This window comes from Trachurus trachurus (genome assembly GCF_905171665.1).
Source record: "Trachurus trachurus genome assembly, chromosome: 9".
NCBI lineage: Eukaryota > Metazoa > Chordata > Actinopteri > Carangiformes > Carangidae > Trachurus > Trachurus trachurus.
This window is the reverse complement of record NC_139895.1, coordinates 12055316-12068878: the sequence shown is the minus strand read 5'-3', so window position 1 is coordinate 12068878 and position 13563 is coordinate 12055316. Positions and strand designations below refer to the sequence as shown.

The 13563-nt window shown below is 40.9% G+C and overlaps 1 protein-coding gene across 1 annotated transcript in view; it reads right to left on the bottom strand.

The window, feature by feature from the left end:
* dapk1 (death-associated protein kinase 1) overlaps positions 1-13563 on the bottom strand; it is a 103679-nt gene that overhangs the window by 57132 nt on the left and 32984 nt on the right. Inside the window, exons 2-3 of the mRNA XM_083979151.1 lie at positions 11067-11288; positions 3381-3519 (exon numbers count right to left, since the gene is read on the bottom strand). Of these exons, the coding sequence (XP_083835277.1) occupies positions 3381-3519; positions 11067-11288 (361 nt within the window). The remainder of the gene's footprint in view (positions 1-3380; positions 3520-11066; positions 11289-13563) is intronic.

The following is a 13563-nucleotide window of genomic DNA, read 5'->3' as shown; positions in this document are numbered from 1 at the left end:
AACCTCTGCCCTGCTCCAGCTTTGTGGCTCTGGTTCCCCGAGACTCACTCACACTATGCCACTGGAGGCTCGACGATGTAGTAGCAGAACGAAATGAAGCGGATAAAGCTGCATACAGTAGACGCACTGGGAAAACAGATTATTGTGCAAAAAGCTTGGTGTCTGTGTCCAGGAGAAAATGAGCCACTCCGGCATCCGTCTTCAAATTCTTCTTTGCTTTCAGTCGTCTCCATCTTTCAAAGATCCTGGTTTTGTTTCTGCTTTGTCACAACGTTTTTGAGAGTCTTCTGATGTTAGTAATGTCAGACATAATCCAATAATGCTTGTAGCTGCAGTTTCATTGCTAACTGGCAACCTGGATGCTGAAGTGCTACTGACTTTACAATTGGGAGAGAGCGGTGGGTGGCGCAACAGGCCAAAACATAAATGCAATTTTTAAATGCAAATATTCTGGCTGTACTATTGTTGTCAGTTACATCAGTATCTCAAATTGACATGATTCCTTAGTCTCTGGTGACTTTATTATTACTTGCCATGCATTTCTTACGTATAGCTCCTTTAAAATCCCCTTTTTTGCTTCCTTCAGTTCAGATACAAACTACATATAAAATGACTGCAGATGGTTCAGACATCATTAGTCCGCCCTGCCCAACGTATTAAACTCTGGAGCATGATAATAAGTACTCTGACTGGCAATATTACTGTCTGTGCAGGATTGATCGGAGTCTAAAGGAGAAAGTCATTTCCACCAAACTGCTGTCTTCTGGCACTTTAAAACTGTGCGAGTGCAGTTTAAAATGATCAGGAAGAAGATTTTATTTCTGACCTCCCTAATGTCTATTACTATTACTGCTGCTCAAAGCTGCCCAGGAACTGCCACAGGAAGAGCATATGGAGATAAAAAACTGACTTCATGTTCTTCTGAAATGGAGTCACGATGAAAAAGAAAAACAGGATATTAATGAGATTTTAGGTGAAAAACGCTGAAAATTTTACTGAATTTCCACCTTTGTAATACTGTGGTATTGCAGAAAGTCATTCCACTAAACTGATGAATTTAATCTGAGCCACTGTGAGACGGTAAATAACAGCAAAGTGGAGCCCACAGCGGTTGGTAAAAGCTCTGCTATTGATCAGAAGCAGCTGTCTGGGCACAGAGGTTATTATCATTATCATTATCATTATCATTATTACCATTATTGTAATTTCTGCAGAACCAGAGGTCGTGAGGTTTGATGTACGTATGAGTCGTACAGGCTGGAGGAGTCCGTCTGGATCGTTATATATATACGTATATACACGTGGCTGTACTGTAAGTGCACAGCTGATCGATGATATTGATTGGGATTTAAGTAAACAACTAGATTTTGAAAACACAGCAGATGCAGAGAGGTGATGGTGTAATAATGGGCTTGAACCTGTGTGTGTGGTTCACCTGTGTTGCTCTGCCGTGAGTGCACTGCACTGCACTGTGACCTTTATCTTTTTTATTTTTCTCTGTCTCTCCACTACCCACACTCCATATTTAAAAAAGGAGAAGTTATAAAAACAGATTAGTCATGGTAATTAAGCCTCGGACACGTCGGCTCAAACTAAAATCTTTTAATAGGAGCTGATGTAAAAGGAGAGGGACAAGCGAGGCCAGCGAATGCTACAAAATAATAATAATAATTCGATTAACTCACATTACTTAAGACATTTAGGAAAATGAACGTGAACCTCAAACGACTCTAAGAGCTGCAGGAAACATCTGACTGTGACCTGATAACATGATGCTGGAGGTTTTGTTTAATTGTAGTGTAATAATACAACCTTGAATGAGCCACTGTCCTCATCTCTCGTGTCCAAAGTGTTATTATGAAAACTCTCAGTCATGAGCAGAGTGCATATTTCCATTTCTTAAATTGGCTTTGGCTCTCTCGATCAAGAATCTAATCACTTGAAAAGTCTAATTTGCATTTGTTGAAGCGTCTGAAACAAGTTGAGGACGAATTCACTCTGGTCTCATCTGGTGTCCGTGCATTGCTGCGTCTCAACTCCATAGTAAATAATAGATAAAGTTAATATTATGCAAGAAAGCAAAGAAACTGTGTGACCTTCACTGTCTTCATGCATTTTAATTTCAACAGTCTTGTTTAGTTAATCATGATTGAATTCCTTTAGTTTCAGGGTTCCTGTATTATTAATACCGGCTCACTGTCACTTGATCACAACACAGCTGTTATCAGTGTTAATAGTAACTGCTTGGCTTTTCCCACGATGACAAATGTGTGCTGTAATGAAGCTCATTTGACTCCAGCATCACATCCAAGAACCAAATGGATTTTAGATTCTTTATATTTTATTCAGAGTTTACTTCACCTCTTCAGAGGGTTGAGATTAACACACTGAAACCTTCAGACAAGCCGGCTTGTTCTATCCAAACATCAGCCCAAAACCCAAGGTGGTGAGTTCACTGTCACTTATAAAACAAACTAAAGGAGCAAATTCCCACACCTGAGAAACTAGAAGCAACAAATGGTTGATGTTTTTGCTTAGAAATATGAGCAAGTAGCCAATTTATTTCTGGTAACACTATGATATCAATCTTCTTGAAGGGGAACTCGGCAAGTCCTGTCGCTTTTCTGCTGTGTTGCGAACCTTCCTCTCGGCCATGTGCATTTGTTTTTAAGGACGCAAGCAAGATAGCAATTAATAGAGTGGTACATAACGTTATATGACATACAATGTTACGATTTGTATATTTGTGTAGTCTTATCTGTCATAAACAAGAGATTACGGGTTACAGGGCGCGTTTGTGTGGCGGTGCCGCAGAGACGAGAGCTGGGACACCGGGTTGGAGGCTCTGATCTTACAAGGTTGGTTTTCAGCCAAGAGACGCCAGGTGGAAGGCAGAGAGCCTCCATTCTCCCTGGAACTACTGTAGTTACAAGTCATTGATTTAACATCACTCCGAAGCTGTTTAATTAAAAGGGACATTGTGTAGAAATGACTCCCATCTAACGGTGAGTTAATGTTCCTGTGGTTAGCTACGGTCACGCTGCCACTGAACGTAAAAGATGGCGGCACAACATGGCAGCCAGCACTGAGCTTACCCACTCTATATGGAAGATTTAAAGCTTATCAGAACACTTCAGTTTGTCGATGGGGGTGATTACTAATTAATGTAACACATGCTTTTGAACGAAATAATCGATTTTTGTAAATAGACAACAAGAGAAGTTACACAGTGCAGCTTTAAGGTAAAAATGTAGCATAGTTCCTCTTTAAATTGCCAAAATCTTCTTGGTATTAATATGCAGTGTGGATTTAAGGACAGCGTTTACGTTATAGTGTGTTATAAAATGCACAATACACACATCCCACATCCAGTGCAGTACCTTAAGGTCAAAGTGGGCGATTTGTTTGGCGTGCAGGTAGAAGACTCCGTCCAGGATCTGCTTGAGGAACTGAGTGGCCTCCTCCTCGCTCAGCGACTCCTTCTCTGCCAGGAAGTCGAAGAGCTCACCGCCGGCCACGCTGCAACAAAGAGGAGAGGTAGAGAGAGAGAGAGAAAGAGCGGGAGAGAGGGAGAATTAAAATGTGAGATCTCTCAGATCAGAGCCAGCTACAAATCCCTGCTTAAGAGAACTGAGCTGATGTAATCTAATCATCCTGGTGCATTAGAGCTCGACCAATTTACACGTCCCTAGCACATTTTAACCAGCGCTGCGGTTCCCAATAAAATGCTTCATGTTTGAATACAAAACCACCAATCTATCCATCAATCTATGAGCTGATCACTTGTTGCATCGTGAAGTTTATTTACACATCCAACGGCACAAAGATTAGGACAAAATACAGATTCTGAACACCGACCACGACCTGGTATTTTTTACTATATGATGATTTTAAAGTTCAAAACATACTCGTGTCCACTGCCAAATATATTTAGATTACCACCATGTATGGCATAGAAAAGTATAAAATTTTACATTTAAGAGGCTGAAAACAAAAAACAATTATTTAATCATCAAAATGGCAACACAAATGGGCGAAAGCTGAAATTCAGCTTAGGCTTCTTGAGGTTTTGATGTCAGAGATGTCTTTATGTGTCATATACAAATTAAATTATTCAGCTTTGTGTAAAATCCCCTCTTGAAGTTCATAATCAGCATTAATTCTTGCTAATCATCATTACAAACACATGACCCTGCGTCTTTATCTCTCCAAACTTATAAAGAGTCTGTTCAGAGCTGCAGCTCATTAAAAAAAAAAAAGGGAAACCACAGCATGACTCAGCACATATTGAATAATTATTAAAAACTGGTAGTGATAGTGAGTGATGATGAAGCAGCGAGTGATGAGAGGATAAGAAGAGGAGAGGAGAAGAAACAGAGAGAGAGAGAGAGCAGAGGATTTATCACGGTCACAGCACGATAACGTGAGTGAAGCCTGCAGCGAGGGAAAGTGTGACAGAGAAAGTAGAAGAGAGGAAGAGCACAGATAACTGTAATTACAGCCCAGCTCATCCTCGTCTGAGCGTCCTCACACACACACACACACACACACACACACACACACACACACACACACACACACACACACACACACACACACACACACACACACACACACACACACACACACACACACACACACACACACACACACACACACACACGTTTGTCTTGTAAAACATGTGCAGAATTAAAGTGACCAAGACAAAATGCTTTCACTTCAGTCGCCACCTCTCTGTGTTAGGTTACGCCTTTTCAACGATTGCTTCGATTTTCATATAAAATCCACATCAGTTTCCTGTCTTCACTTCTGCTGCAGGCACGGAAACCTCGCACAACACACACACAGAAACACACACACACACCAACACACTCACACACACTACTCCGCCCTTCAGGGAGGAAACACCAGCTGCACAGCTGGGACCTCCGCCCCCTCCTCTCACTAAACACCCACTCTGTATCTGGGATGTTTATTTCATCATCTGCTCCGCTGGTTCACTGGGTGTAAAGTTGCGTTCGCAGCCAGAAAAAAAGAAAAAGAAAAGACAGTTTCTGCCCCGACGTGTCACCTCCGTCTGTTTTCTTACAGTACAGGTCGGCCGGCGGCGGCGCTGTAGGTCAAAGGTCAGTTTCTGTCACGGTTGTATTTACCCAGAGTTCAGTGGGAGGAAGAGGAGGAGGAGGAGGAGGACAAAAGGCCACAACATGAAACCAAATATTTAACTTGTTGTTTTACCTGCCTGAGGCTGCAGAGACTAAAACGCAGCATCGTGTCATCCCACTAATTATAATTACAGACCCAGGAGCAGTGGTGGAGGATTTTAATTTATACAATTACGTAACTGATTTTAAATTATTCGCTTGACAAAGACTGGGCATAAAAAATAAAAAACAGACATTTAACTGCTCTCCTCTAAAAAAAAAAACAGTAAAATCTCCTCCTACTGAATTACATTTTGTAAATTTGGTCGGCAGCCATGCAGCATCAGCTCAGCATTAACACTGAGCCGTCCACTGCAATAGGATCACACACTAAAAACATGATCTCCTTAATTTTTTTTTAACCCTGATTAGAAGTCGTGCTTTAATATTTTGAGGTGATTAATCGATGGCTGCGGTCAGAGGGCTCTGTTTTTTGGCCAATTTTCAGAGCAGCGTCAGCAGATCTGAGGTCTGTCTGCTCATTAATGCAGTGGGTGTGTCGCTGCAGAGACGCTCGCACAAAAACTGACAGGAGCTGTCCGACACAAGAAAGACCCGACGCTGCTTCATCAGAAATCTCAAAACGCTGCTTTAGACCATCCAGAAATGTGCAAAAACCCTCATCAGGTAAGATCAGGTAAAGAGTTTTACACACATCAACACGGCTGCTGTACATTCAAAAACAATCCAACTACTGCGTGGTGTCTCTCTCTATCTTTTCATGTTTGATCTTTCACAGTTGGTTGGTTCGTATTTACTCTTCCATCTGTACCTGCCCACACGCAAACACACAACAATGACAAACATCCCATCAGGCGACTTCCCGAAGAACAAATCTCATCAGATGATCATCATCAGCGGCTCTGCAGGTTGAATTTAAAACTTTAGAGAGGAATGTAATACTGTATTCATAATGTTACAATATGAACTGCAGAATAATGGGAAATAAAATGCAAAATAGTCACAAACAGATGACTAACCGCTGAATAAACCCATAAAAAAATAATAACTTGCAAGCAAATTGGTAAATAAATGAAGTTGCATTTAGTCTAAACTCATTATTTGTCCATTACAAGTTGATGATCTTCCTATCTGATGGTGGAAAGTCATAACTTGTGTTATTGTCTACTGTGTCAATGACGCTCCAGTCTGATCTTTCTGTGGGACCTTGATAAACATAAACAGGTTTGGGGACCTTTGGGCTCCGTCATCCATGACAGACGAGTCGACGAGCCAAGAAAATAAACAGGTTCTCCTCCACAGACAATGGAGCCGGAGCCGTGATATTAGATTTCAGATCATTAAAGGGATAGTTCACCCAAAATTGAAATTTCACTCATGTTGACTAAGGGCTGGGAGAAGTTTCAGAGTCCTCCGTGCCTTCTCTGAGTTACAGGGGGGCTCGGCGCAGCACTGCACTGCCATATGACGGTTCCCAGTGTCTCAGTTCACTGCTTTGCCTGTGTTAGTGCAAATCTCGCACGATTTGGATTGACACCCAGTTCACGGCTCCGCAAATCGCGCGAGATTCCGGCAGAGCAACACTGGGAGCTTCCGCTACAAACAAGCTTAAAATATAGACTTATTTAATTTTTTTCGGAACTATTTCTCATGTTGGGGCTTCAATACAAGAGGGACATTACAGACGAGCACTATGGAGGTATTTGGATGTTTTTTGGTGTGTCTTTTTGGACGAAGAAAAGTGAGCTCCGTTCGCAACCGTCATATGGCAGTGCAGTGCTGCACGGAGCCCCGCTGTAACTCAGAGAAGGCACGGAGAACTCTGAAACTTCTCCCAGCCCTTAGTCGACATGAGGGTGAGTAGATAATGAGTGAAATTTCAATTTTGAGTGAACTATCCCTTTAAAGTGTTTCCTCTGAACCATCATCACCTGGGAGGAGGAGGAGGAGGATGTGTTTGTTTTATTTTGAATCTAAAAAACCTGACTTGTGTGAATATGTAGCTCCTCTACAACAACCAGCCGGTGGATGTGGATGTGTGAGGTGCTAGATGAAGCAGCAAAAACAACACCACACATCAGACAGGGTGGAGGACGACAGCTGGAGGAGGAGGAGGAGGAGAGATAACGTACAGGCTGTAGGGTCGAGGCTGATGAGCGGAGACACGGTGCTGACAACATGTCTGAGACTCAACGCCCCCCCCTCCACCCCTCCACCCAACCCAACACCACCACCACCACCAACACCACTCTCCCTGGGAACTACACAGCACCACCGACCCGAGGCGACTCCACCCAGAATTCCTCAGCCGTTACAACCTCTTATCGTTTATGTGGCAGAAAGACTGAGGCCAGATCTGACTGAGGAGACCGATTAAAAACACACACAGAATAAATAACATGTCTGATTATGGAATGAATAAATGAATGATCGGAAATCGGGGTCGATCACGTAATTTTCAAGTGATCAGAATCGGGTGAAAAACATCCGGATCGCTGATGTATCAAAAATGTAACGTTGTCCGTACGTCCATGTTGTAATTAAACACTACACGTTTGCGGAAAGTGGAGAGTGGGCGCATAGAAATATACAGTTGACTAGTGCTGGTCGCGTCATTAAGGCTCTATGGCGCATGTTCAATGTCAACGAGTAAGCAACTTGGATGTGTTCTTTCTTTTTTTTTACTGCACTGCCAAAGTATCGGATCGGGACTCGGTATGGACAGATACTCAAAATCAAATGACTCAGACTCGGATTGGGGGCAAAAAAATGTGCTTGGGTCGGGACATCCCTAATTTAAATCAATTACTGTGTCATGCATACGTACACCGTATGCCCAGCCCGCATGCGCTTACAGTACAAGACGACAAGAAAACAAACCAGGACCAGAGTACGTCATCAACACATCAAGGAAATAAGGAAACAAACAGACAAAAATACAGTTTAAAACAGCCAGATCCTCAGGAGCAAGGAGAGTTCAAAACCATTTTCCATTAAAGAAAACTGTACCAAGCTTCAGAGAGTTCATCGAAGATTAATTAAACAAACTATCCTGTCTTCTTTCCCAGGCTTTGGAAATAAAACTAGCAGTCTTAATTAAACACACTGAAATTAAACCAACCAACCAACAAAATATTTCAGGGTTTCGTCTATAGATTTCATGGAATAACACCTCTCTCAGATCCTCATACTTAGCACAGAACAGGAGGAAAGAAAAGAAGGACTGGAGGTTAGATTGTTTCTATTAAATGTTTATTCTTGTAACTGTCTTATTCCTGGAGTTGGAGCAGCTTAATCCCTGTTTCTGATTTGTATTTCTACTCCTACTTCTTCACCGTCTTCTGGGTCTGTTTGTCTGTTCTGCTCACACAGACAAAGACAAATTCTTCTAATGAACCTAAATCACTGAACCTCTCTAATGGATTAACTGATACAAATTCAGCCGAGGTTTCAGGAGACAAGGAAAACGTTTTACTTTTAAGCAGCTCCGTTGAACTGGATGCACTTTGATAAACCACATGTGGTATTGCTTTGCTGCTATTCTTGATAAATGAGTCTGGATAATAATGGATCATTTATAGTTTATACAGGACGCCAGTGTCTCAAACTTCTCTGTTTATATCTGTGTATTATCAATACTAAGACCATTGCATAACATTGATTGTGTGCAATATCGCAAACCAATTCTGCTGTATGGACGGACTGATGCATTTGGCTGTTGTTGACAAACTGGACCCATTTTTGTGTCTTTGTAGAAGGAGACGGCCAAATACTCTGGACTTTCCAACAACACCAAACTGTGGGGGGAGAGGAAGGAGGAGGAGGAGGAGGAGGAGGGAGGAAGGGGGTGCACTATTATTTAGACACTGGGCATTGTAAATATAAACTCCAGCATCATTGTGCTGCAGCTGAATAGATTATTTCTGTCCACAGACGTATTCAGATAACAGATTGCAGAGAGGACATTATATGGAAATGATTTTAACTGAGTGTAAAACGTTGCATTTGTCTCGTTGGAGTGAGAGGAAACATTTTTACACATTTTGGAGAAGAAAAATGAGGACAGCTGCAGCACCACACGTGATTATCTCTTTTCTAAAACACTGTTAATTTTATGCTTGATGATGTTAAATGAGATTAATTTTTGGATTTATTAAAGCTTGTTCATTATTTTTTACCCATCTGATTTCATTTAATCATTTACTCAAACATCACGTCCACCTGTACGAGTTGATCGCCCTGCTCTCTCCCCTATCAAGCTGGAGACGAGCCACCGACTTATTATTATTTTTCAGACTCAGATTGCAACACCGTCCTGGAGAGAGTTTGTTGTTTCTTCCTCTCTGTTCACTATCGTTTGTGATCATTTGTCAGGAATGTTGTCAGGCAGCGTTACCGTTGGCTGTGAGGAGGAGGAGGAGGAGGAAGAGGGGCGGGGGGGTTATAGATCTATTCAGTGAGGTGTACTCTGCTTCTTACGCCTGTTTGCTTTGACTATAAGTGTGTCAGCTGGATACTTGTGGTGTAAATGTAAATGATGGTACAGTGTTTGAAGAAGCCTATAACCTGGCGAACTGGAATTTCAACTTTTAAAAAAAGAGGAGAAGAAAGACTGTCGGTTCAACTGTGTGTTTCTATAACGCTACAAAGACTTTCACATGGGAAACGCTGAGCGACATTCTGCTGCCTTATGTTCTGACTATACAGTGGCATCATGCAAAAGTTTAGGCACCCCTGGTCAAAATGTCTGTTAATGTGAACAGTTCAGCAAGTGAAAAATGAAATGATCTGTAAAAAGGCAGAACGTTTCTGCAATATTCTAATCAATATCAGTGTATTATTTTAGTTTTCTACAATTTGAGAGTGAAAAAGAGGAAACAAAGAACAGGAAACCCAGGAGACTTGAGCTCTCAGATAAGATATTTACTATTTACACTCTGTTATAGTTTCCATAGGGGGGCTACTAGCTACTATAACTATGCAGGGTTGACAAACCTTTGCTGCAGACCCTTTTATCATATTATTATTATATTGTTTAAGGTGTAAAGGGAATGTGTCAACTGTAACTTTACGCCTTTTGGAGATCATTTCATCTTCCACTTGCTGAACTGTTCACATTAACAGACATTTTGACCAGGGGTGCCCAAACTTTTGCATGACACTGTATATGGGTCAGTGACAAATAAAAAGTTGTTTTAAAAGTATGCATCAGATTTGTTAAAATGTACATGTATTAATGTTGGGTTTATGAACCATTGAACCATTTATTTTTTAACAAAAGTAAGACTGATGAATACTCCTGAAAATGTCAAATGGTGTATCCACAAAATAATGATAAATATTAAATATGTTATCCACCTACAGTGAATTTAAGTGTACTTATATATATATTTTGAAAACATTGAATTGAAATTGAACGTTTGCTGTATTTCTATATTCGGCACCACTGGGCTGGACATATCCTAAAAACACCGCTTTTCTTCTAAATAATGTGACAAATTATGTCAAATTTGTCGAGAACCATAGTCTTGCATTGCAAAAGTGAATTAGATTTATTCCACATTTGAGTCTAGATTTATTTTCCTGTAAATCAGATTTCTATGAAAAAGTACCAGTTAAACCCATTGACATTGGGTAACTTGCGTCATGTCATTGACCCATACACAGATTACTGTACATCACTGATCCAAGTTTATAGGAGTTTTGTCCCAATCTTTAAGCTTGTAATGTTTTTCAAAGCTCTTAAATGTCTTCTATCATCTTTATGCTAACTCTGTTGTGAGAGGTGCACGTCTCATCCTGCAGTAAAAACAGTAAAAAATTGTAAAGTGCTGAGTCGTTATGAGCACAGAGATAAAAGAAAAAAGAAGAAGAAGGAGAAGAGTACTGTAGGCCACTCACAGCTCCAGGATCAGGATGACCTCCGCCTTGTTCTCGAAGACTTCGTGCAGCGTGATGATGTTGGGGTGCTGGATCTCCTTCAGGATGCTCACCTCCCTCTCGATGTCCTCCCTCGTCACCCCGCGCCGACTCGACTTGCTGCGCCGCTTCTTGATGAACTTGGCGGCGAACTCCGCCCCGGTGCCCCGGTGCCGACATCTTCGGACCACAGCAAACTGACCGCTACCAGAGGAGAAGGAGAGGTTTGTCAAAATATGTATCGACTGTGGTCCTGAAACGTTAAATATGACTTTTAAAAGAAGTTTTACTAGTAGCCACTTTTACTTCAGATAAATGAACAGATATTGATGATGAATCCTGGACAATGGACAATACAAAATGATAAAATGAACACCAGACAATAACAACTATACTCAATCGGTTGCTGGGATACTGAAGACTACGGTTTTTAATTCCCACAGGATTCACCACATCACAGAAAACCCGACTTTTGGCCTCGTCAGCATCAGTGTGAATGTCATAAACACACACACACACACACACACACACACACACACACATCTGAGCCAGAGGAGTGGGCGGGATTATACGGCTTTAAAACTGTTGATCAGAAACAGCTTTAATTAAATAACAGGCTGATGATGAGTCACGACGACGCTGCAGCTGAAAAACATCAGGTCGAGTCGACCATAGGAAAAAAAAAATCTCCTTTAACATATTTACGTGATAATCCACCTGGGTTATATTTCAATCTGGATCTGCAGCGGAGTGTGTATGTGCCAAGAATCGATTAAAATCATTTCCACCTTGAGCCGCCCGCTCATCATTAGTGTGACTCACCGTCACCAACACACTGATAAGAGCAACGACATCCACACAGTCGACGAGCCTCCCAGCACTGATCCTAAAGCAAACACATCAGCACAGACCAGGCTGAATATTTACTACACGTTGATATTATTACAGTACATCTATCTGCAACAGTAGACAGATGTCCACTGACTTTAACTCTAGATTTGATCTTTAGATTTGAGTTTCTTTCTTGGTTTTCTTGAGCTTGTGTGACGGCAAAGTAAATATTTGGGGATTTTCAGACTTGATTGAAAAAAAAACAAGCCAATGTGAAGATGTTATTTCAAGATTTTGAATTTGAATAATATTTTTCATTATGTTCTAACATTTTCTTGACTATAATGTATCAATATATGCAGATTAGCTCTGATGTCATTTGATCTGCATGTTTACATCAGTCATCCACCTGCCTCCAATACAAACAAACTAGTTTCCACGATTCAGAGAGTTGCACCTGATCATCATCATCATCATTATCTCCCAGTGGGATATTACTACATGTGATGATATAGTAACATTGACTGATGTAGGCTGGTGTCACGTAAACAAACATTTCATTAATTTAAAGTTGTTCTATTTTGATGAAGTTAAAATGGCAACAGTATGAACACGAACTGACATTAATGTCCTGAATGCATCCCAAACTATTTAAAACGATGTCAATTAACATGTTTTTGTGGAGGGACTCGCCCACAGCAGCACGTCACTGCTGCTGTGGGCTGCTAAACTGAGACAACAGAACCAAATCACAGAGAAGATACAAGAACCTCACACATCCCAACTAATAACAAACTGCACTATCACTTTAAAAGCTCATGATGACGTTTAACATAGATCACAAAGAGTCCAGCAGCCAAAACACAGTCACAATTTAACTGTGTGCATGATGAAAATTTGTATTGAATGTCTTCCACATAATGTTATATCACATGTGATGCACTGAGTTTCAATCTTTATTACCTTCGGTCTGCAGTATCTGCAGTGTATGGAAGAGTATTAGGGCCACCACTTTTTTTTTTTTTTTCATTATGCAGTTCGAGAATAAAGTTGAAATGTCAAGAAAAAAAGTCAAAATTTCCTAATTGGTCTATCAAATTAGGAGCCGAGTGCGACTACATCCTTGGAGTATAACGGTAAAAGTAGGTTTCTGCACACTTAATTAATATCATATCATGTGTTTTCAAATTTTCACATATTCCCCACACTGCATTTCGACTTTTTTCTTGACATTTCAACTTCATTCTTGAAGTGCATAATGAAAAAATTGATTCATCCTCTCATTTTTTTTCCATTAGTGGCCCTAATACCCTTACGTAGCAGCGTGCACCGATATAACTGCAAAACGTGCAAAATTGTGACCTTGCTCAATTGAATCAGGAACATTTCATTAATTTTTAAAGAAGTTACACGTGTCTCCTCCATCACCTGCTGCAGGTCTTTTACTCTTCGTCAGTCTGAGTCACATGTACTGTACATATAAACACTTCTACCGTTCAAGCAAATGGAAACGTGGCGAGGTCTTGTGTGACTTTTTTTTTTTTTTTTTTTGCCTGACACATTAAGTGCAGGTGTGAGAAGCAACACAAGAGCTGTTATGGTAATTTCACTATGGTCGGTCGGTCGGTGTTGCCATGCAGCGTTGTTG